This window comes from Micropterus salmoides, unplaced genomic scaffold, assembly GCF_014851395.1.
Source record: "Micropterus salmoides isolate LMB-PRFRI ecotype aquatic unplaced genomic scaffold, ASM1485139v1 Ms_hic_scaffold_17, whole genome shotgun sequence".
Classification (NCBI taxonomy): Eukaryota; Metazoa; Chordata; class Actinopteri; order Centrarchiformes; family Centrarchidae; genus Micropterus; species Micropterus salmoides.
In genome coordinates, this window is record NW_024040817.1 from 17,045,610 (window position 1) to 17,070,717 (window position 25,108).

At 39.2% G+C, this 25,108-nt stretch overlaps 1 protein-coding gene across 4 annotated transcripts in view; it reads right to left on the minus strand.

Moving 5' to 3' along the window:
• Window positions 1–23,779, minus strand: part of LOC119907381 (ras/Rap GTPase-activating protein SynGAP-like) — a 44,132-nt gene extending 20,353 nt beyond the window's left edge. Inside the window, exons 1-11 of one of the 4 annotated variants that reach the window (XM_038725129.1) lie at window positions 22,518–23,779; window positions 19,312–19,415; window positions 10,495–10,583; window positions 10,055–10,176; window positions 5,386–5,539; window positions 4,780–4,878; window positions 4,386–4,646; window positions 3,942–4,277; window positions 3,637–3,781; window positions 1,793–1,937; window positions 989–1,225 (exon numbers count right to left, since the gene is read on the minus strand). In XM_038725129.1, the coding sequence (XP_038581057.1) occupies window positions 989–1,225; window positions 1,793–1,937; window positions 3,637–3,781; window positions 3,942–4,277; window positions 4,386–4,646; window positions 4,780–4,878; window positions 5,386–5,539; window positions 10,055–10,176; window positions 10,495–10,583; window positions 19,312–19,411 (1,688 nt within the window). In that variant the 5' untranslated portion in view covers window positions 19,412–19,415; window positions 22,518–23,779. Of the gene's footprint in view, window positions 1–988; window positions 1,226–1,792; window positions 1,938–3,636; window positions 3,782–3,941; window positions 4,278–4,385; window positions 4,647–4,779; window positions 4,879–5,385; window positions 5,540–10,054; window positions 10,177–10,494; window positions 10,584–19,311; window positions 19,416–22,517 lie in introns of those variants that run through there. The other 3 variants (XM_038725130.1, XM_038725132.1, XM_038725131.1) reach the window with 3 other exon arrangements.
• Window positions 23,780–25,108: the final 1,329 nt, after the last annotated feature.

Below are 25,108 nucleotides of genomic sequence, written 5' to 3' on the forward strand. Positions count from 1 at the left end.
CCCCAATAAGTTAATATACAGCCTATTACAATATACATTTCAACATTTAATGCTGTAAATAAACATGTAAAAAGAAAAAACTTTCAATAAATGTTTTTAAAGTGCATAAATAAATCTAAAATTGTAACCCTAACCCTGGGTCGTCAGTGTGCATGTGTAGGCGTAGCGTTTATACAGTCTATGGTGTAGCCTATTGGCAGAAGAGGGACACTTGCTGAAGAGACCGAGCCCCAGCTTCATGGGTGTTGTGCCGAGTTGTCCGTGATAATTTATCACCGTTAATGAACCATACAAAGACTATTATGGTGTTTTTAAACAGCCGGCTACTTGAAATAGACCTGCAAGGAACCGCGACATGCATGCAGTTGTCGGCAGCACGGCTTGAACGCAAAACTCTGCAGAAAACCGGAGAATGGCAGGCGAGCAGAGAGAAAAGGGTCTTCAAAAAGCCTCAGTTCAGCGGGAAATTTACAGTGTAAGTTGAATGAATGACTGACTGATCATTTTCTGTCAATCAACATTACAGGAGACCTTGAGTAAATATTATATTATCAAAATATAACATATACCTAAAATAATGTAGCATGAGCATGAACTTCACCTTAAAGATCACATTCAGTAATATTCCCAGGTGTCAAAAGTATGTTTGACCATTTCCTTATTGTATCCACTGTTCCTAAAATGTAATCTATTAAACTGTCACCAAACTTTTGATATCTTAATTATAGGTGCATGTTTAAGCCAGTAGAACTGCTTTAATATTCTATAAAATGTCAGTAAAGAGTACAGAGTGAAGGTAGGAACAATTGTGTTGCAGCTGAAAGCCTCAGAGCTCACTGTGGGTAAGTAACAGTTTATACCCTTGCAGTCAAAGCTGCGAGCCTCTATTTCTGTGATGTTACTCTGTTAAGTGCATCCCATTTAGCACAAGTGTCAACTTCCAATGTCTTCGCTGGTGTAAGAGGACAGGTGATGACAAGCGACTCACTTGTTGAAACTGGCCAGGTTCTGCATCACCTTGGCTATGAGTGTGAGTGTGCGGGACGTGCGCTCAGCAGGGTACTCCTGCATTAGGTTGAACAGAGAGGGGGACATAATGGCCGGGCACATGAAGCGGAGAAACAGGGAGGAGCTGATGAGGCTGTCTGCGAGATCCTCTCTTCCACGCTCAGCACATCTGGCCCTCCACGAAGCAAAAACTTCCTTCAGCTCCCGGGGAAATATGCTGAAACGAGAAATTCAGCAAGGTCAGGAGACTAAAACATACGGAAAATAACTGGACCATATCCCGCTCAGGATGGAGAATGTGTTTCCGAAACAATTTTTTAAACTGTTTATTTCTGCTTGCATTTCAGAGTTTGCAAAATGAACGCTTTTAATTTGTTCTAACTATGGACACACATGGGGGAAAAGATGTTTTGTTGTTGAAGCTAGATCTTAAACCCTGAAAAACAATGTCAATGTCACCAAAATAAATAAACTTTTTCAATTTAATTATAGTTCATTTCTACAAAGATGTGTTCCTTTTTTCATTTTATTTACATTTCTTTTCCTAATTAAAAATCTCTCCCTCCCCCAGATTCTGTAAGTCTCAATCATGCTGCCTTCAGGAAATGTGGGAACTGGGAAAGTGATTTTTCTACACCCCGTATTAAAGTGATTGGCATGGACTCAAAATGGACACCAAATAGAGTTGCATTTAGCAGGCTGTTTAAAAGCCTTCAGGCACCAATCAATCTAGATACATACAAGATACATGCGTACTGAGGGGTATAAATGGGGAACAACTGACCAGAGAGAGTTGATAATCTTGCACAGTAACAGCTCACAACACATGCGAAGGTTGGCCTGATGGTCAGCGAGGACAGACGGCGGGACACGCATGGGATCCACCTCACAGTTCTCCTCAGACTCATATAAGGCTCGAATGAAGTCACCTGCAAGTTCAGATCACAGTGTCTTTGTGTTTCCCAAAATGTATCACAGTACAAAAACTACTTCTTTCTTAAGAAAATTATCACTAAGGTCACTAAGGTATCGTGTAAGATGATTAGTATATGACAGTATATGAAAATGTTGAGATGAACTAAAATGTGAATTAAATGAGTTTAATAATTAAATAGGATAAAACATGAAAACTGGCATGTCTTCCTTTGTATGAAGTACAGTATACTGGATTCTGTGCATCAAGAAAAACCTTAAAACAGCTGATCCAGCTATTCTTCTTTTTCTTTCATTATATGAGAGGATAAAATGTGTTTTACATTGATGATGCTTGATGCACAAACGCAGTCAAGATGGACTCTGTTCCCCAAATGTCAGACTGTTTATTGTGAAGATGTAACTTTCATATTATCATCTGGTTGCTGCTTTTTTTTTTTTTTTACATTCACCCCAGATTTTAAAAATGCACTGTGAAATGTTCAGGGTGTATACGTGTATGTATATATGTATATAAATAACAGTATATATTGGGTTTTTTTATATGTTACCATATTTTAAAGAGGTGGTACTATGCAGGTTCAAAATCTTATTTAGGGGTTGTACCAGAACAAGTTTACATGGTTTAAGTGTCAAAAAACACCATATTTTTGTCATACTGCACATTGCTGCAGCTCCTCTTTTCACCCTTGAAGGCTTTGTTTTAGCTCTGGAGTGATGCATCTTGTCTCTACATGATCTTTGTTGGGAGTTGCACATGCACAGTTCCTACTTAAGGACTACTAGTCAGTCAGAAGCAGAGAAGGGCGGGTCGTGAGAAGCTGGTAAACATGGCTTCGGTTCAGCTGTGTATGTTCCCGTTACCAGCTTAGCAACATGGACTGAAGCAAGAGTTTCAGAGTGGTGAGTTATTAATCTGTAAATGTATCTTCCATCCATAAAGTTATAACTGAGCTCTGTCTCTACATCACAGTAACAACTTTAAGTCATTGACTGCCTGGAGGGTCGCTAGTGTTTGGAAGGGAGAGGAGAGGTGTGTGCTGCAGCTCAGTGTTTTTCCATCTGTGTTTTTGAGGGCGTGTCGGACTAGCCGCTTGGCGTCATATGACTCGCATTTTGCTTTCATCCTTGTGACGTCACAGGGATGCAGTACAGAGCAGTGTTTTGTGTGGGACATGGGAAATCCCTTTGGGGTGCTTTTTCACTTTGCAAACCTATTACATGCACAAAAAAGATATAAATCAATAAAGGAGAGGGAAAAAGTACCACCTCTTTAATATAGGCCTACACTTAATTATATGCTGTGTGTAGCATGAAGGAACTACAAATTTTGTTTCGTTATGCAGCCTTGTGCTGTATAATGACTAATAAACAACCTTGTACCTTGAAAATATGAAATTTGCATTTTATGTTGTGACAGAAATGTTATAAAAGCACAGTTCATATTTATTGATGTGACATTTAGACAGCTCTCCTTGTTGCTGCCATCACAATAAATAAGAGTAATTTGGGAAAATGTCACAAATATATCACAAATGTAGATCAAATAATCTCAACATTGTTTATTGCTAACTAAACAGATGTTTATAATGAAATTTAGCCTAGCCTGACACACTTCAAATACTCCTTTCATTCAGGCAGCTAAATATTACATGTACAGTGATGAGCAGTTGGGTTCATCAACAGTAGCCTTACCTATAGCATCCTTGAGGTATCTGTGACCAATCAGTTTGAGGTACTCTTCCACAGCCTTTGTCGCTAGCGTGTTCTCACGAAAGATCAAGTGCTCACGGTCCATGAATCGATCCACCTCACACATCGCCATGTCAGACAGGAACTCCTATGATGAAATTACATTTTCAGTTCAGTAGAGCGTATTTAAAGGAAAGGAAGTAGTATCCATTGCAATGATATAAAACTACAGATTTGAGACACGTGAACAGCATTGATTTATGGAACTATAACATGCAATCAGATTACATTTTTACTCCTTTGTTTACCTTTGTTTTCCCTGTACTTTGTAGGATGTGCACCAGAGCAAACGCCACCTCCTCTTTGCTTTTCACACTCAACAGTGGCTCCAGGACTGCACACAGTGTTCGGTAGTTGTTGGTAATGTATTCGGCAAACTCCTTGTACAGTTCCATCGGGAGAATGTTCATTGTCTGGTAGCGAGACTTGACACGTAGTGAGGCGTTGATCACTTTGGCACTTCCAACACCACCACTTTTGGACAGGACACTGGACTGTATCACCGGGTACCACTGCTCAACAAACTGCCGGCCCGTGATGCTGGAGATGGGGATGCTGACAAGGCCAAGATATGTGCTTTTCTCCTAGATTACCAAGAAAGCGTTTTTAATTTTTAATATTTATAGCACAATAAAATGGTTTTGACACTGAACTAGGTTGTTTTTTTTCTAGATCAACACAGAATGCATTACCTTGCGTCTTTTTTTGTCAGTTTCCTTGTAGAGGTGTAATCGAAGGCTACGAATGGTAGGCAAATTGTTAAATTCAAAATGCTCGCCCCAGAAAACGGTGTCAGTCCGAGGTTTGCTGGTGGTGCGGGCGTACAGCATGTCATCCAGACACAGCTCACAATAGTAACGTTTTTTAGTTGGAAGGTCTCGAGCTTCAATGATCCACAACTTGAGCACATTGTCCACCCGTCTGCTGTTGTCCTGAAAGTGAAACGAGGAGTTCTGTTACTGCATTATAACAGTCCTTATCTTCACGTGTTCTTAATGTTACACCTTGAATCTTGCGAGGAAATAAGGTGTTGGATCATTTTGAGTTAGTGGAATTGAAAAAGAAAACAAAATCTATTGTATCTACCTTGTTAGGTTTGACAGCTCGTTGCAGATTTTCAATCCACTTGTCTCTCTCTGAAGCTGAACGGCAGGCAAAACATTTTGTCCCTGAATTGGTGGTCACCTGCACCATATAGTATATTCATTATAATAAAATATTCCTTTATGTGACTGCAACTAACATTTATGTTTACTGTTGATTGTTGTTTTTCAGATTAATTGGTTAGTAAATTAAATATATAAATGTCAATGTCAATGTATAAAATGTGAGAAATCGCATCTGACAGCTCAGGATAACTTCTTGTCTCGTCTATAATTCAAAGATAATTCATTTACATACTGATAAAATAGGGAAAAACAGCTAATAAACGAATTGTTGCCTATTAATTTTCTGTCAACTGACATGTCATTTTAGCAGAAATTCCTTAAATCACTAGATCGCTTCATTTATCTACTTTGGAGAAAGGTGAGAAGTGGCTTTGTAGTGGCATCTAATTTGATGTCATTACATACATTTTAACAAATTCAACTGAATTGGTTAGTTGGCTAGAGAAGTATACAGTGAGTTTTTAGTCCATTAGTAGGTAGGTAAAACAAGGGACAATAAAAAAGGTTATACAGCTTAACACACCTCAAAGCAGTACTCTTGTCCTAAAATGCTAGAGTGGACAGGTTTAATTATGGCATCTTCGTCCAAAACTAGGTCCAAAGCCTCCGCAGCACTGCTAGGAGAAAGCAAGGATTCATGGGAGTGGGATTCTTTGAAGCTCTGCATCAATCGTGTCCTGGTGAGAGAAGAGATTAATTTAACTTTCAGATTTCAGATAATCATTGGTCTTTAGATAAAACAATCCAGAAAGGCTTTCATTTAACAAACAATGAGTCACTGCAGCACAGAAATCCTTGTGCATCTCTCCTGCAATTTCAGTATGATCTGATCCTTTTATAATGAGTTTATGGAAAAGTTAAGACTACCAGATTTTCAGTTCTGGTGTTTCCAGTTTGGTTTGTTGACTCGACTCGTGTGATTCATACTGCATGTTAGGACATGGCCAACAGTTTCTTACTTGTTGGAGTTTGAAAAACTGTTTGGAGTCTGAAATTGCAATTCTATAATTTCCTAGAACTGCACAAGACCTTAAAAATACAAATGTAAATGTATTGTTGGTACTGCCTGTGTAAATGGAGAACATGTAAACTAAGAGGAGAATTTCAGTGGGGCTAATCAGCAGTAATATTGTAGTGTTGCAATGTCTATTCCTATTAACATTTTCCAAAACTAGGTTTTAAGAATAAATTTAAAAATGTGAAGATTACCTAAAATGAAACGCTGGAGCTTCCTTTCTGCATAATAGTTAAAGCAATAGTTCCACATTTTGGGAAACATGACTATTTGCTTTCTTGCAGAGAGTTAGAAGAAAAGATCGATACCACTCTCATATTTTTCCATTAAATATAAAGCTACAACCAGCAGCCATAAGCTTAGCATAAAGACTGAAAACAGGGGAAACTGCTAGCCCGGCTCTGTCCAAAGGTAACAAAATTCATCCACCAGCACCTCTAAAGCTCACTAATTAACACGTTACATCTCAATTGTATGCTAAGTTAGCTAACTGGCTTTTGGCTTTAGCTTCATATTTAACCGACAAATATGAGGAATATGTGGTAACAATCTTCTCATCTAACTATTAGTGAGAATGTGATTAAGTGTATTTCCCAAAATGTTACTATTATACTATGTTATATGTTACTAATGTAACTATTCTTTTAACATTTTCTAAAAGTAATTTTGAAGAAGAATGAACTAAAAAAAATGTAGAGTTCATCTATTCGAGGCTGGAGCTAGCATGCTGCATTTTTAACGCTGCCTTTGAACCTAAGAGAGAAAATGAGGGAAAAGAAAAAGCAGCAGCTTTGAAGGAACACCTGATAATTATGCAGCAAATGAGCAGCGCTAATTTAAGGCCAGATTTGATGTTGGTGAGAGGTGCAATGAATCAAGGGGCTGACTCTGCCATCGCAGAATGAAGTACATGAAAAATGCTTTGGTAAACCGACTTGGCAGAAGAGGTAGAGCAGCTGCGTTGGAAAGCTAGAGTGTGAAGTTGGACGCTGAGGGTTTATAGCAAAGTCAACTTAATGCTACTGAGTGAATTAAGTGTGTGTGGGCAGAACTCAAAGCAGGCTGTGAAGGCATCTGTCTGAAGCAGCGGCAGGAGCTGGAGAACGGCTGTGGTTAGAGGGGAAAGCACACTGGCTGAAGCAGAAAGTCCCTTTAACCCCAACACCTCCTTCAGCGCTGCCTCCACAGAACCCCTTGGCTTAATATATAATTCATTGTAACATTTGAACTGGGCTTCTGAATTGGCACTCACTGTGCATTTTAGAACAAAGAATTTTTACATCCTCTGCTAAACGATGCAGTTCACATCTCTGAGCGTAGGACATCCACACCTGCCCTAAAAATGTCTATTACGCATCTCCTGTGGCGTGTGGAAAGTGTACTGTCAGCTTTACATTTTTACTTTCTGCATCTCCCTCTCTACATCTTTACATTTCCCATATGTGCATCGTGACTGGATTGTGTGAAGACTGCATAAATTTTTGATCACAGTGGAAGCCAGAATCCTCTGAGGTGTGACCTCAAGTCAGAATACAAAACAAGAAAACCTGTCATGAGAGCCTGTAGAGCTGCAAGCTATCGCATCCTGACACAATCAGATAACAGAAATCCCACTGACACTGGCATCATTTAATTCTAGCAATGTCCAACAGACCATTGAAAATAAAATAATATTTTACAAAAATAACATGATAGTTTTAGAAAACACCAGCACACTGACTCCAAACTACACATTTAATTAAAACACGGTTTCAATAACTGTTGTATTTTTGTCAGGTCAAAGTGTTTAAACATTGTCACCATACTAATATATATAATACAGTAGGCTGATAGGCTTTGATAACTGCTGAAATTAACCATCCAACCTGCCCAGGGTGATAAACATCTGAAAATAGCTATCAATAAAAGTAGTATACAATGAAAACAAAAATCAATCGAAAATAAACATTTATTTATTCAAAAAAGGTTATGGTATCTACTTCCTTTCCTTTAAATACGCTCTACTGAACTGAAAATGTAATTTCATCATAGGAGTTCCTGTCTGACATGGCGATGTGTGAGGTGGTATCAGTATGCAGATATTACTCAAAAGACAAAATTAACTTGATGACTTGGTGACAAAAGGATTAGAACACATCTTCCTTCAGGATAACACCAATGCTAATGTTAGCAAGGTTGATGAGAATTCATCATTGTCTTGAACTGAAGTGAAGGACTACTGGACATTTTGATATGGCGCTGCATAAAAAGTCAGGCTTTCATCAATGTCATCTGGGGGACTTCTACCAAATCTACCAATTTTAACTCCAGTGTATTAAATGTGGCCAGAAGTAGCAACAGATCAGGAAACAGGAAAAGCACAGGTGTAACATTAACGTTAAGAATGGTTCCATTTGCTTTAAGTAGCCCACTAGCGGTTTTACACTGTTTCCAAAGTGTGTTCATGAAACAAATATAATTTATTGTCCTTGAGCATACCACAGATCTAGCTACTGCCCATCCAGATGGGAAGGCATGACATTGCAGTGTCCTTAGAACTAGTCCCCAAAATAGCATTTGTCATTGCTGTCAGTTACAGGTGTGCTGGAAGCTGCATTGATGTTGCATCCTGCATTTCTAGAAATCCTGCTCTCTGTGAGCTCCCACACACACACACACAGCAAAGTCACTGGTCAGCAGAGCAGAAATGCCACGCTGGAGAAGTGAACAAGGTAGGTGAAGGCAACTTCACAATTACTGGAGTTGATAACAACTACACTCCCTACTGCAAGTAAGTGCTATAAAACCTTCCAAGTAAAAAGCCAATACTTTATTAATACACCTGTTCAGCAAGCATAAACACGTAAACATGTAGATTATATAGTGACAATGCTGTTGTAAACATTACGTTAGTTATATTAAATATTCAATTCAACTACTTTTCTGAATGTTTTCTTTTTTTAAATAATTTATTTTATAAAAAGCCATTTTAGCAATGAAAAATTACAAATAAAAATTTTAACAAAAATAGAAATAAGAGTTAATTTGACGTTAATAGTGATTAGTTGATGATTCGTGTATTTATTGCTGTTGTTAGACAGGAAAGGAGAGGAAACAATGAAGTCAGCAAACTGACTAATTTAAGTTAAACAGCAAATTAAAGTTTGCCAGCATTTATTATTAGCCATCATAAGCTACTGGTCATACCAGACTAAGGCTTTACCAGCTTAACCCCTGAGTGTATTGAAATAAGCAACGATGTGTTATATTGCTTATGAACTCTGTTTTTAATTTATATAAGGAACAATGGGATATTTCATCTTTCAAAACTTACATCTAGTTTTGCTTATTTCAGTATGAACCAAAGTATCAGACTGACAGACTAGTTGTAGGATGGATAAACTACTGACAGAGTTTATCCATCCTAGCACCAAATTTGAGGCTAAAAACACTTGATGCAATCACGGCAATTTCACACTTGAAATAGGAACATAACAGTTATCATTACTGGAACCCTCAGCAACAAATGCAACGATCTGCTTTAATACAGTGCACTATACTATACACTACATTACAGTACACAATCAATTGTCCTACAGTAGGAGGAAACTTTGAATATAGGTATTGATGTTAGAAATGTTCTGCAGCTCAAAAAGACATGTGGCAGCAAAAGTGCAGAAGCAATTCTAGCGTAAGGTAGTCACAGGAAACCCACTGAAGTAACACCCAGTACACAAAGCGACACTTCAATCATCCAAGCAAGAACTGATTTGATTGTTGATGGTTGAGTAGTGTCCAAGACTTAAAGGGTAATTTTGGTGTTTAGCATCCTGGACCCTATTTTCCCATGTTTTTGTGACTAATTGGGACAGTATTGAGCAAGTGCCCTGGAGCTGGGAGGGGCGAGACAAGGCTGCATCATAATCTCGTTACATCACACAAAACACATAAGTAATTGCAACCATGGTCTCTCCAGTCTTTCATAGCCTGTATATCAGGTGAACTGTGAACACTTAAGCACTCAGGTAGAAATATATTTATTAGTCCTGTCATAAACTGGCAACCTGTCCAATGTGTTTTCCTGGCTTTTGCCTAAGGCATGCTGAGATAGGCTCTAACCCCCCAGTGACACTGGATTAGAAGACAGTTGTTATTACCTTGAATTATATGAACACTTCACACAGCAAAAGTTACTTACCTCTCTTGGTCGGCACTACGAAACCGGGGCAAAATCATTTGTCTGAAGCTGCTGGTTCGGTCCAGTTTGGGCTGACTTTTGGCCCTCTTGATGGAACCCTTCAACCTTCGATTGAGAAAACTCTGAAAATGCGACAGGGGACAATAGAATAAAATACAGTGCCGAGTAAAAACACTACCCCCAACTGTTGGAATATAATGCAATAAGAAATATCCATCATTTACCGGCAGGTTCAGCTGGAAACCTTATGCACAAAAATGTATCTATGAAGGAGTAAACTCTCCTTCAAGCATCACATTGGCTTTGCTTCCCTAGTGGGAATTTACAATATTGGACCAGGCCCAAAAACGCCAATGTGTACGTGTTTTCTTTGTAGGCAGTAAGCTCACATATGCCATACACTTGCATCAGGAGAGCGTGACAAACCTTACTGTACTCACCGGCTGTCTGAAGGGCTGTGGGGTGGCATTGGGAGGAGTCTCCATGCTTGACTGTCTTACAGAGGCAAAACTTGCCCTGCGAGATTGGTCTATTAGGGAAGTGCAGCAAAAAAAACAACATATTGATAAATAAGGACATCAACATCTGATATTACATTATTATACCTATTCAACAAATACAGATGTTCAACTTCAAAGGACAATTGCCTAAATGTATTTTTCTAATAAGTTTGTGTCCTGCATTTGAATACAGGCACAGCATCAAAATATATATAATGACTTGTATGTATGACTTGTAATGCATTATATGAAAGATCATGCTGATTTTATACCAAAATGCTGGGAATATAAGGCTTTTGAGGATGAACTGTGCAAACTGTAGGTGAGTCAGACTAATTGGCTGCTGAGTTATGGCCATTTAATGTATCATGTTGCTGTAGGGCTGTTGCTGAGTAAATTTCCATCAAATTGTGGTATGGTTGCTCAGAGTTTATATGTACTTGTGCTCATCTAAATTAGGCAGCCAATATTGAGAAAACTGTATGGAATCATGAAAAAAAATATTTAAAACTTTTTGAGCTCATCCAAATACATTTTGTACCAAATTTGGTGACGAATGGATAAAATGTGTAAGGGGAGTCAAAATAGCACCAAAAAAAAGCAGCAACAGAGAGATATTACGTTTGAATGAGTGTGTGTTTTCTTACAAAGTGCTTTAACACGTGAGATTTTAAAACATTAGGCAACATGAACAATTTTACAGAAGTGTGATGATTTAATGACACAAAATGTCCTTTGAAATAGGTCATAAAAGGAATCAAACACCTTAGTACAATACTGCATGATAACTTCATAAAGGGTATAACAGCTTAACAGATTGTGTAATTATAATGTTGAATCGTAAAAAAATCAGTTATTTAAGTAATATTTGTTGATATTATTGTTACATTATCACAAAATAGTACAATATAATTTTGTACCCTTTATGAGGTCATAACCCACATTTCATTTTAAAGTTATTAGATTATCTTATTCATAGCTTGTGTCATTACCTTGCAGCTGCTTTGGACACATATGGTAAGGGAAATAGTATTTTTAAAAACATGACAAAGACATAATAATCACAAACAATCAACAATGCAGAATAGTAGGTGTACGTGAAGCTCAGCAACAAGGACAGACAGCTACAGCCTCCAAAAAACACTAAGAACAAACTTCTATTGGAAAACACTGTGAAACCAAGGCCAGTGGAAATTACGCAAAAAAAAAATATTGGACTCCTATGCAGTGGAAAGAAGCTGCTGTGCTGAGTCATCTTGAACCTTATAGTCTTCGTCTGACTTTAGGCTTGTGCAAACTCTGCAACATCGTGGTGAATCTATAAAAGCAAAGACTTCTATCTGTAGGGAATCAGATGTGATGCTTTCTCTACATGGCCGTGTGTTGGCTAACAAAGATGAGGCCAGCGAACAGGAGCAGAATACTCCATACATTACTCCACAGTCCTTATCTCTCTATACACACAGCCACAGATATGCAAGAGAGGTTTTATAAACAGCAGAATGAAGGCAAATACTCTCCATGTCACTCCAATCACACGTTTATGAAACATTTTCCAGTTTTCTAGCATGGTTCCAGACCTTTGAATTGCTGCCCAAATGTCCAATTTTTTCAGAAATTAAAACAATCAACCAATCAGGGTTTAGCAGGCAGGATAAAGAATGGGGACGTCATCTTCCAACATCGCTAGTTAGCTTCCTAGCTACATTCATAAATATTAGTGACATAAATAACAAATTTAAGTTTTTCACACTGATCAAAGAAACAGGTCAATTTAAGAGTTAACTGCTCTCTGTAGTAACCACTACCGCAGCATCTGTGCCAAATGAAAATGACACTGGTGGGTCAGATATGTCCCTCGCTAACGACAGATTAGGGCAAAATATGAACACAAAATAACAAGAACACACACTTAACAAGAACTCCGTTAACATGATGTTAGTCTGAATAAAAATAAAAAGTTAACGTTGAACAAAATGGTAATTCAGTCTGATAATCAGATTTCCAGTGTCCAGCTACACAAAGTCCAGGGTTTGTAATGACAGCAACATAAGGGGGAAAGAAGCATGTGTAAAGGTAAAGCAGGGCCCTTTACTTGGTTTTTTTGGTTGCACAATAAAGCCACATTCAATTTTTATTCATATACAGTTTGGATGTAGTGGTGTCCCCGACAAAGGATTTACATTGTCGAATCAGAATTGTCATCGATTAGTCGACTGATAGTTGAATCGTGTGTCTGTGTGTGTGTGTGTGTGTGTGTGTGTGTGTGTGTGTGTGTGTGTGTGTGTGTGTGTTGGGGGTGGGGGTTACACACGGTAGCTCCGCTTTAATCTTGAGAAGCTGCAGAGCTGCAGTCTCATTAGTCACTGTATCTTACACTGTACATTTCCAGCTAAACTGAGGCTTATTGTTGAGCCTTTTCTCTTTGCTCTGCTCGCCTGCCATTCATCGGGCTTGTGTAGAGTTGTGCATGTCCGCTGACTTGCCAACAACTATATGCCCGTTGCGGGTACTCACAGGTCTATTCCAAGTACTGTTTAAAAACGATATATAATATTCTTTGTGTGGTTCATCAATGGTGATAAATGATTTGAATGTCCGGCAAAGTTCACGCACAACTCTGCACATCACCAGTGCTGTCAGCATTATATGTTGATATCATTTTAAGCTGTACATTAATTTATTGGGAGAAAACCAGTAGTTCTATGTAAAATCAGACATTGAGCACCCCCACATAGCCAAAATGGTATGATCCTCGTTTCATAATGGCTCTGTGTAGATTCGACTGTGAGATTGGGAGTCGAATCAGGCCTTCTATTGAATCTTCGACTAATTTATCTATAGGTTTGTCTCATAAAGGTAAAAAAAATGTGATTATGTTTCATGCTGATATTCATGACTTTTTTTAATTACCTATTACCCAAGGGAGCTGTTTTCCCCCCTTTGCAGCAGAGAATCAAGACACTCTGTCATCCTATGATTTCTTCGCTCCCAAAGCCTGTAAATCGGCTGCTCTCCAGGTTCTATTCTGAATCCCAGCTAATTGTTTGGTATCCATGGAAACAATTCCAAGGGCTTCTACTTGAACTGTAGAAGATATTGGCACACAACTGCACAATAAAGATGATGAAAAACACTAAGTAACAAGCTGCACAACACTGTATTTCTGGTAACACACATGTGAGTGAACTGATCAGACCTATCTGCTGCCCACAGGGCGGGACTGTTCCTCGACAAAAGCAAATATTTCAGTTTCCTTTCCTGTCACATTGGGGGCTGAATGCTGACACTTCTCAGAAGCAAAGCTACATCAAATTGACTGAATGACCCCGCAGAGGAATATCCAATTTTTAACATTACTGCGACTAAAACGGTCACCTGCATCATGCGGTGCTCCAAGTAAACGTGACATTTTAGAACACATGGATGTGTTCACATGGGCTATTCTGAATGTAAATTGCTGTCAGGATGGAGTGTGTGGGTGGAAACAGCCTCTAGCTAACTGTGATACAGAGGGAGAGGAAGACAGAAAGAGGAAGACTATGAGTGGGTGTTGGAGAAACATACTCAACCTTTAGCATATATCTCTCTATTAATACACATTTGTAAACTTTGTATTTTTTAAGAAATTAAATCATATATTTTTTTCACATGATTGATTCCTTTTGTTATAGCAAAAAAAAAGATGCAGTATACAGATACAAGGTTCCATTTCTTAAACTAATGACGACATAAGCAGCCCTACCACATACTAACTATAAAATAGTTTTTTGCTATACTTTGACGAGACCAATCCACATAAAATATGTTTACTTCATCACTTTCATTAAACAACTTTGTACTTCTGCTTTCAGTTATATTCATTCAGTCCCAGCAGGCCACCAACTCAGTTTTTAGCACCACGGCTATCCCTGGCCTCGTGTTATCTTACATAACAAGACGACACTTCAGAAACACAGTTCCATGGTGCTATTTGTGGTCACAGCCATGCTAGCGGCTCTGTTAGGCTGTAATTAGGCACAATAATGGCTTGAGCTGAATGCGAACGCCAGCACCCTAACAACGACATCCTAAGTACTGCAAATCCATACTACTTCTAAGCATGATTTTAGTATATAAGCTAGTGTGTTCACACTGGAAAAGTGACAAAATGAATTATACTCAAACCGGACAGAATGTATACTAAATACAGCTGATTTTTGAGTGTGCTGTTGATGGATACTACTGTCCCCCAATGCAATGCAAGATAATGGAGGAGTGGCTAGGAGATGGGAAAACATTAAAATAAGTTGTGGGTGGTGGTGAAGCAGCTCAAGAAACATGTAAAAAAATAAAAACCTTTGCTTTCTGTTTTTTTTAAGTAAAACTGATGGACATTTAGCACTGCATGTATTGCATCACTTCTTGTTAATATAAAAGCACACTATGACAATGTATATGTAGCATATACACCACATAGAATCAGTGGGAGGGTAAGGATTTGGGACACAGCGCAAGTTAACGTACTGATGTTCAGCTAATTTCATGTATACCATCGTCTCCATCTTAGTTTAGCATGTTAGCATACTGCTAATTTGTACTAAAGCTACTCTACAGCTGAGGATGATGGGAATGTCAGTTGAACTTTTGACCTGATAATGGTGCTAGGTGAAAAGTCAGGGGATCACTGACTGTGATAGCAAGTCACCCTGAGGGGGACATAAATATCTGCACCAAATGTAATGCCTATTCTTTCAATGGACATCTCATGTAGAACCACAAATGTCAAGCATAGTGGCGCTACAGGAAAAGTCAGGGGACCACCAAATTCATCAGGAATTGTCGCCTGGTGACCATGAGTGTCCGTACAAAATTTAATGGCAAACCATAAAATAGTTGTCAAGATATTTCAGTCTGGATCAAAATGGTGGTGCAAACAACTGACAGACCAACATTGCCCTCCAAAGCGCCACAGAGCTAGCATGGCTGAAAATGATCCCAGTGAGTTCTACACATCTGTACGCACACATGGTTTGTGTATCTGAATCGGCATCTGAAGAGAAAAATTGGATCTGTGTACTACAATACAATCCTAAGTAGTGCCTGATGGTTGGCTTGCAGATGCACGTTATCAAAAAGAAAGGCTCAAGATTCAATGTGAATAAGTTTTCACACATATTAAAAAACTGTTAACAGCCTCACACAGTTTCATTTGTTCGGAAAGTTATTTTAAAGTTAGAGTGTCCTCTCAAGTGATGTCTGTGTCGTCTGGAGGAAACAGCTATGACTGAAATTCCCACAGAGAATACTGCTGGGACAGCATATAGATGTCAGGGTGGTTTATAGAGTACGGGGACTTTTCAAACTGCAGCTGAAAATAAACATGCTGAAAAGCATTACGTTGTATTTTTTTTTAAATCAAATCACTACATGTAGAACTTTTTAGCATGGACACGAAAGTATAGTTTGAAATGATGCCATATGTATGCTTTTACTGATCATCATTTGCATTTTCACTCTTGATGAGAATCTGCATTGTTTAAACTACTTACTTACTCTCTGACATGTGTCATAGTGAGTTTGTCTTATGTCACAGGGGTGAGGCCTCTTCACTGTTACGAGGGCTACATGATTTACGCCTTACGATTCACTGCATTGAGAGTGGGAGCTGAGCTCAATTTCATTGCGACTGTCCAGTAACAGATATCTCTCTCTCTCGCTCTCTCTCTCTCTCTCTCTCACACACACACAGACACACACAGACACACACACACACACACACACACGATGTCATTATGTCTGGTCTGCAGCATCTGACAATGAGCCTCTGGTGACTCACAGACAGGCCTGCTGGGGCAGATGTCGCATTCATGTCATATGGAAGTCTCAGTAATTGCCACATTCCGACTAGTAAATACTGTTCATGTCAACAACCAAATGGTGATTATGGCTGGGAATTTGGTATTTTTCCGACAGCTCCAATGTGTCCATGACAAAAGTCAATTTGTCAAGGTATACTAACTAAATCCTAATTTAATGCTATTGTGATCATGTGCACTGTTTACCGTCATAAACAGTGCATATCAAGCTGTGGTTAAACGCTGGGGAAACTGTTATCAAATTAATGCTAATTAAGTTTATTACATTTGGACAAATGATCAACATATTACAGCACAGTTTCTGCAACCAGTAACACGATGCTGAGGCAAAGGCTCATCTTACTTTACTATGCCACTTTTCATTCATATGGAACTCACCAAGAAGCAACTCCAGATATGAGCAACTTATGATCCTTACCATTAACCTTGTTTATATTTTGTATATTTACATTGCTTTGCACACGTAATTGATATTTTATTTGTGTACTATTTCCTACTTCCTACTGCAACTGCTGCCCTTAAATAAATTAAAATAAATTAAGTTCTATTTTATGTTATCTGTTCTGCCAACATAGTTTGGACTGTATGTATCTATTCAAAAGGGTCAAAATAAGTTATATTTGTATTAAACTGTTTATTTCTAGTGCCTAAATGCATTTTATAATGCAGTTTATAAATTAAAAATAATATAGTTTGACTAAGATATGTTTGAGTTTTTTTAGAAACAATGTTTACTTTTCAACTGTAAAATGTGGTCCACAATTCTCTAAAAAAACAATTTTAGATATCCTTATCAAAATGTTGTTATGTGTGCATATAAACAAATAAATATTAACTGTTACAATGTGTTTGAAAATTAAATAAATAAAAGTTTTTAGGAACATCTGTGACATCGCCTTGCACTATGACCCCAAAGTACAAAGCAAATTTATTTCTACTGTGATCATTGCACACTTTTTTATATTATAAAAGGGCATATTTGAGCTAAAACAGGGTGTTAAGTCGCTCTTTAAATAATCAAAATTTACACACTTGCTTGCACTTGTACACTGGGCCAAAGGTGGTTTATGTGCCTTCATAATTCATCGTTTAAAAACCACAGACGGCGGAAATGTGTGTAGAAAGTTAAGGCCATTCATTAACAGTGAGCTGTCCAAACAATCTGCCTGCATGACTGACAGAAGCAAACCCTTGCTGGATCAACCTTGTGGCTGTTTGACAACCCGGCAGCTTCGCCCCTGGAGGTTTTACACGGTTTAAGTGTGAGCAGGGATTTACAAAACGCAGAATGACATTGGAAATGCCACGCACATTTGGAGAATCAGCTGCTTGATGGAACAAACTTGTGTCTTGCGATGGCTGGTGCGTTTAAATGCAAGGTGAATAAACATCAGTCTTAAGCGCCCTTTTGAGTAAAGACACAAACTTGGAGGAGTTAACATATTCAATCTAATTCCACTATGACTTCAACATATACACTCAAAACATAATAGCACTTTAATTAGAAGATGATGAAACAGACAAAGAAAAACATGGGCTGTTGGGTTTATGCTAAGCAAAGTTGAGCAAAATGGGACACTTCCGACTGTGTACAGAGCCACTCCGTTGCTATGTTTAGAAACAGCACTGTAATCAAGTAAATGTAAAATGCACAGAAGAGGTAGAGCTTCAGCATTTGAAAGTGGAGGTGGGTGGAGGGGTTGAGGAAGCAGGGGCAGTGTGGGCGCGAGGGAGCCACGCTAAAGAACCTGAGATCGGCTTGAAAACTGACGGATACATTTTGGAGGAACAAAAAGAAAGACTTCCAGTGTTCTGCTATGTAACCACAATTTCTCGAAGTCAAGCAGCAGGGTTTGTAAAATGTGAATACCCTTCAAGTGGGGGAAAAGAACAGTAACCCAAATAAGCAATATGAAGGTGCTCTCAATCATGTGTGATTTCAAGTATCGCTGTTCTCCTGCCTGTCCGTCTGCCTGTGTGTGTGTGTGAGCTAGCCAAGGGGAGTGTGGCCTAGTTACCATAGGAACATGTTTGCAGCTTGTGCACTGCTCTCCATCAAACTACCTTCATTTTTACTAATGTATTTAGAATCATTATCATGGTGCTGTGCTTGTAAAGCAGCTGAAAATTGCAAAAATGAAATCAGAGATCAAGCTGCAATTTGAAGCTCTAACACCGACTGTACGGAGATACTTCTGTATTATCACACCAGACACAACACAGCTGAAAATAAGGGGATACAAAATGAACCGCCTCTTGTTGGTTTCCTTCTAAGACTTCAAAACATTACTGTTTAGGTCTTAATGTTTGAAATTAAACAATAACTTACATGCTGCGCTAACTAACTGAAAAATTAAATGAAAATTATTTCTATTCCTGCCCCTGGAGGGAGCAGAAATGGCTGCTTTCATCTTGGGAAGTAAAGAGAGCACAGAAAGGAGGAAGACTCTGAGCGTATCAAAGACGGAGTAAAAGGCAAATAGCGCTATCAAACCTAGAGGATGTCAAAATAAAGCTCTGGGTGTGTGACAAAGCAGGGCTCAGAGGGTGAGTGATGCTCCGGTGGAGGACTGAGTGGTAAAAAAATCCTCAATATGTAGAGGTACTTTTGTAAAGCTTCACAGTGCTGAAAAGGACTGGAAAGCCATGGGAGAGGAAAAAGAGCAGAATGTCTGAAAGCTGAGGCTGAAATGTATGTTAAACCTCCAATTAACTATTGGCAACAGTGGTGTCGATGGATTTCAGAGAAAACAGCATATAAAAAGGGAACATATAAAAACATATAACAGAGAAAAATCTTATTGGACCACGACAGACTGGAGAAGAGGCTGTAAAAGTTAGACACAGTTGACAGTAGTGAAAAGAAGACTTCCACCAGTATGGCGCTAAACTGACTCACTTGGGGTTAAAACTCCAGGTCCGCCACAGCAAACCTCCGCTTGACCACCCAACCCAAACTGACTCTGATGCGGCAGCCACGTCTTTGAAGATGTGTCCATGCAGCTATATGGCACAGACACAAGTTTTGTCTTTTTTAGTTTATATGATTGACAGACCAATAGTCATTTACAACAACAATGACAAGCTTTTTCTTTGGTACAACACAAGAAAAATAAACGTTACTCTGCATGTAAATAAGAAATCAAGGATAATAGCTTAAATATAGACAAGTATGACCAAAGATGCAAACGAACATTATAATTTTGGTTGACAAAACAAACATGGAGAAACTGAACTTCCAGCCACAGTTTTGCTTTGGAATAGGGAATAAAGCTGCATCTTGGGAAATAAGCTAATAGCAGGTGGAATATTTTTTCATCTAAATGGTTAGAAGAGTCTTTGGGGATTCTGGAAATACGTTCAGGGTCAGATCAGGGATTTATCTTTCAGAAATATTTAGCTGATTGACTAAAATGCAATAATACATGGGAAGCATAATCTGGGGCTAGTGCAGATGTGAACACACGAAATGTCTCTGTCTTTTTTTTTTTTTTTTTACAAAAAATAGTAGCAGAGGTTTACTGTCTTCTAAATTTCACTCACCATAGAGAAAATCTGAAGGCCACAGTAAATTATATACTTAAATTACAGTAAATAATATATACTTGCTTATTAAAAGTAACATTCAACTTATCATAGCAGCCCTTTATAGCCTTGTAGGCTAAATGTCATGATGCTGCTTAACCACAAGCTGTTATTATGATTAATTGATAAGCGTTCCTACCGACAGATCAGTGCCTTAATCCCCATGTTTTCTATTCCTTGTTCGCTGATTGGAATTTCAGGAAGAAAGGTGGGAAAAACAGTCAAAAAAACAGCCAATACATATTTTAACTGTCATCCAAACAAGGACATTTGGAAAACGTGGAAAACATTCAACATTTGATTATTCTCTTGTGACAGGGGACATGCCAGCTTCAACAGAGACTGTCCAGCTTATGAAATCCATCTATCTTTAAAAAAAAAATGTTCACAGCTGTATGAGATGCTAACTAGCCAGGCTGCCCACTTAAATGAGAAATCTGAGGTGGCTAACTCTTGTGTAGGAACAGATTAAGAGGAGGGGGATATGAGGAGACGATTCTTAGGCAGTTCCATAAGAGAACTGTTGAGTATCATGAGGTAGCACGTCGTTTGACTGTTGTGAGAGCACAGGCTCAGGATGGAGAATTACCAGAAGGGTAAAAATATCTTGCGTTTTCTCTGTTGAGTTGCTGGGAAAAAATGAGAATGGCAAAGAAATTCATGGCCTGAAGCAAAAGAAAACAATTTGAGGAGATTGCAGGAGAGAAGCTCGCTGACAGGAGTCCCTACATTCAAACTGGATGACAAAGTCTTTCTGTCCTTGGCAACAAGAGAAAGCCCCCTTCATGCGTTGCATTGATGGCTGAAGAGCAGCAGAATTATGACGGAAACTTGGTGTTCGGAGTTGTATTAGCTCTTTGCCAGCTGTCAGGCTCCCAGCTGACAACTGGCAGAGAGGCAAGGTATCCAGATTCTCAACATTTTATGAGGAACCAACAAAGATTGATAGATGTTGTCGTAATAACGCTCGCCTTTCTATTTTAACAAAACTAAGAAAATAATTCCATGACGAGATGTAGGAGTTAGCTCATATCCTATAGGCATTTCATATGGAGGAGGATGAGGAAATCCTGTGAGGGCCAATGAGTCAGTGTGAGCTGGACTTATCTTATTATCTTCTTACATTTCATTAACTAAAGTTCCTCTCGCTCCACTGCATTATACTTTTTTTGTTAAGATGGGGTATGCAGTGCAATATAGTGGCTTGCAATCATCCGTGTGCAACATTACAAAGTCTCCAATCTACAAGTACATCAGTTTTAGCCAGCTGAGGTGGAGGAACTGTCACAGCAGAAAAATCCACACAAACGTATCTTGATTTTATTCATCTATTTGTCCATACACACACATAGACCCCCGTGCAAAGTCCAGTGAAAGTGGGACACTCTTTGGATAGTTCTTTTAACCAAAACACTACTGCACTTGAACCAATTCTGTTTCTGTAAACTGAATCAAGCCAAGAGTTAAATAAACTGGGAAAGCCAAAATGATTAAATAATTTCTAAAATAATAAGTAATAAAATACCATTGTGTCATTTCAACTTTGTTCTGATGTAACTGAAATAAATAATTAGCTTTTAATATCAAATTAGCATATGATCAGCTCTCAGAACCCCTGTAGCCTGTGCAGGTGTTCAATGTGCAACACCCAGGGACAGCTAATTAGCAAACTACAGGTATCAGTGAAATTAGTGCAAATTAGCAAGAAAAGTCTGGCAGACTTGAAAGAAGCGAAGTGTCAATCAACCAGATCCTTACACTGTCTTCACCTTTTGGGGGAGTTTGCAGGGACCTTATTTAAAATTATCTTGATAATAGACTATATGAATAAATAATATTCTACCCAGTGTCACGTGTTGCATTTTGTGCAATGATATTACAGGTAATGTGATCTCCATTATTATGTGTACAAAATGCATCTGGGGGCATCCTGCATGTAAGACAACTATATGAACTATTGTGACATCTGGCTATTATTTTTACACAAATAACAATTCATGAAAGCAGTTAGTGCCAATGTAAATGCATTTCATACAAAAGAAAATGGTACAGCAAGCAAATCCCATCACTTTTGTGCCAAATTCCCTAAACAGCCTCCACATTTTCAGGAGAATGGTAAAACCAAATGTTATCATTGAAAACACATTAAAACATGTTTCTTAGGCACAGGTATTTATATAAAATCCATTAGGCAAATCTTAAATGTTCTACTTGTGTGCTGATGTCCCACTTTCACTGAACTCATCACTGTGAAGTCACAGATCATTCAGCCTGCAATGCATCACCTTAAAAAAAAGCCTCAGAAAGACACCTGAGCAACTTTGATGAGTTTTAGTTGTATTAACAGCTGGCATAGCCTGCTGCTGAAAAATATTCAGGCTGTAAGGGGGACGCTCAGCTCAAACACCTCAACTAGTGAGCCTCTCCAGGTCAGCTGTCACTAATACGTCACTGTGAGATGGGATAGATATTTTGTGTGTATGTCACTCTACTTTCTGCCCACACATTTACAAAACTCACCCAAAAAAACAGGACTTCCTGGTGACGAAATCGTAGCAGCTTAGTTACATCTGCAGTTGCGGATTGAATCCGGTGGGTTTCCAGGGCACTTGGGAAGGGACTGAGGTTCCAGGTTTACTTGCTTTTTTGGGGACCAAGGAAGAATCAGTTTGTGCAGACCTGAGAGATGGTTTTCAAATGAAAGGCCAGTGTTGTCCTCTTTGAGAGAAGATAGTTGTAATTTAATCATTAGGGCCAATTTGTTGTGTTCAAGGTGGGCAGCTCCTCCTGTTCTCGCCTATGCTGCAGTGTGTCCATACATGCCTTTTGTAAAGTGTGAAGGAAGCAGTGAAGCTGGCTGTCACAGGGGTCCCGTCACCGTCAGCTCAGTCCATCACTGAAGCCAAAGCTTGCCTATCAGCAGTGGCTCTGTTGTGCAGCTCAGCAGCTCTCCTCTGCTTCTCCTCCCTCTCTTCTTCCTCTGCTCCCTGTCCTCCAACTCTATTACAATCCAGGAACAGAGATGTGATCCCAATGCAGTTTCCTCGGTAATAAAGAGAATCTCTTCTGAGGACGGCTTTTGTCATCTTAATTGTTTGGTCTGGGCACATGTGACTTCAAACAGCCCCTGCGTCGCTTTAATATAGGGAATAATATGAACTCCTGTTAGCGCGTTTGGTCTAACGATCCACAGAGCCAATTAGTTCCTCGTTTTTCACTTATATTAACATTCTACAGAGATCAACGATACAGCGCGGATTCTGTATGGTTATAAGTAGGCTACTGCACGCTGCACATTAATCATGCCGATTACTAATATTAAAATGAAGATAATAATCAAGGTGGGCTATGCCAACTCTGGGCAGCACACGAACCTACTGCACATCGCGCGCATTAAAAGCACAAAAGCATAAAAATAAACATCCCAGAGGTATTTACAGGCGAAATCCCGGAGATGTGCAGCAGCATCTGAGCAATATCTGATTCATGCACATTTTTTTTGACGTGCTCCTTTGCTTCCAGCTCCGGTGATTTAATCTTGGAAAGCGTCTGTGTGGCATAACGACGTCCCCATAATCCAGAAATTCATAAGGAGGGGAGGAGGGACAGCAGGGGGGGGGGGGATCCGGTTCCAAATTGATGCGGTGTCCTTTGCTCTCTTGCAGTCCGTCACACCTAATTTTGATCTAACGGCGGTGCCTGAAAAAAGGTGCTCGGTAAATGGAGAAGTCTCTCCCTTGAGGGCGGAGATAGTGCGTAAGATAGACAGAAACAGAAACCAACGCATTCAAAGGCAGGCGAGTCCGCCTCGCGCTGTAGGCTCACCATCTCTGGAGTTTGTAACAGCCGAAAATAAAACCAAAGGATGACGGCTGGCCGCCCACTGCGCCGAATAATTACGGTGGGAATGAGGTTCACAAAGTTCATTTAAGTTACTTTAATATAGTGTGCTTCCTTTATCACACAGACTCGTCTCTTAAAGAAGGGATGTTGCGCTTTTATTATGGCTCAAGTTTGCACAAAGGTGAAAATGTTTAATTCAGCTTATTTTTAGCCGACATTGAGTGGGAATTCGATGCTTTTTATAGTTTTGGGACCTGTCAGAACATAGCCTATTCAAAGTAATATTTCAGGTAAACAACTTTTTATTAAGACTTTGCTCTCAGCGGCTGCAGACTAGTGGCAAAATGGATGGTAAAATCAGCTTATTGTGTGTCAGCTGGCCATTGGCATTACATATTTCTGGTAACAAGATCCCTCTGTAGGAATGTGGTCACTGGTAACTTGTTTTGGAAAATACACTGCTCCAAAAACTATTGGCTAATCATAACAGTATAATCAAGTCAATTAAACCTTGGGGATATAAATCTGTCCAGGTAGGAAGCATAAGCGATTGTGAATCAGTGTCACCTGTTTTTGTGCAAATTAAAGTGACAACAGGTGCACTGCAGAGGCAACAGCAAGACAACCCCAAAAAGGGAATGGTTTTGCAGGTAGCAGCCTTACTTGCTTCTTTGTGCGAGGAGGACAGGAGGAGCACTTCCAGAGCCCTACAAAATGACCTCCCGCGGGCTACTGGTGTGCCTGTTTCTGTGCAAACTGTCCAATGAGGGTCAGAGTCGTCAAGTGGGATCTGTGCTTACAGCCCAGCACCATGCAGCTTGATTGGTATTCACCAGAGAACACCAGAATTGGCTGGTCCACCATTGGCTCTTCACAGATGAGAGCAGATCCACACTGAGCACACGTGACAGATGTTAGAGTCTGGAGACGCTGTGGTGAACTTTATGCTGCCTGCAACATCATCCAGCATGGCTTGTTTGGGAGTGGGTTAGTGATGGTCTGGGAAGCCATATTCTTGGATGGTTGCACAGACCTCCACATGCTAGCCAACAGTATCCTGAGAAAAAGGTTAACAGCCTAATGTTTTTTTGTTTTTACTAGTTTAGTTGTGTTAGCAAACACGTTAATCAGTGAATTATAGGAGTAGTCTACGCTGTCTTCTCTGATTTCCCTCTGCCATTGATACTGGTGTTCATTCTGAATAGTAAACCTTCTTCACTTAATGGTAGCGTAGTTGGGCTGTGTGTTGGAGATCACTTGAAAGATAT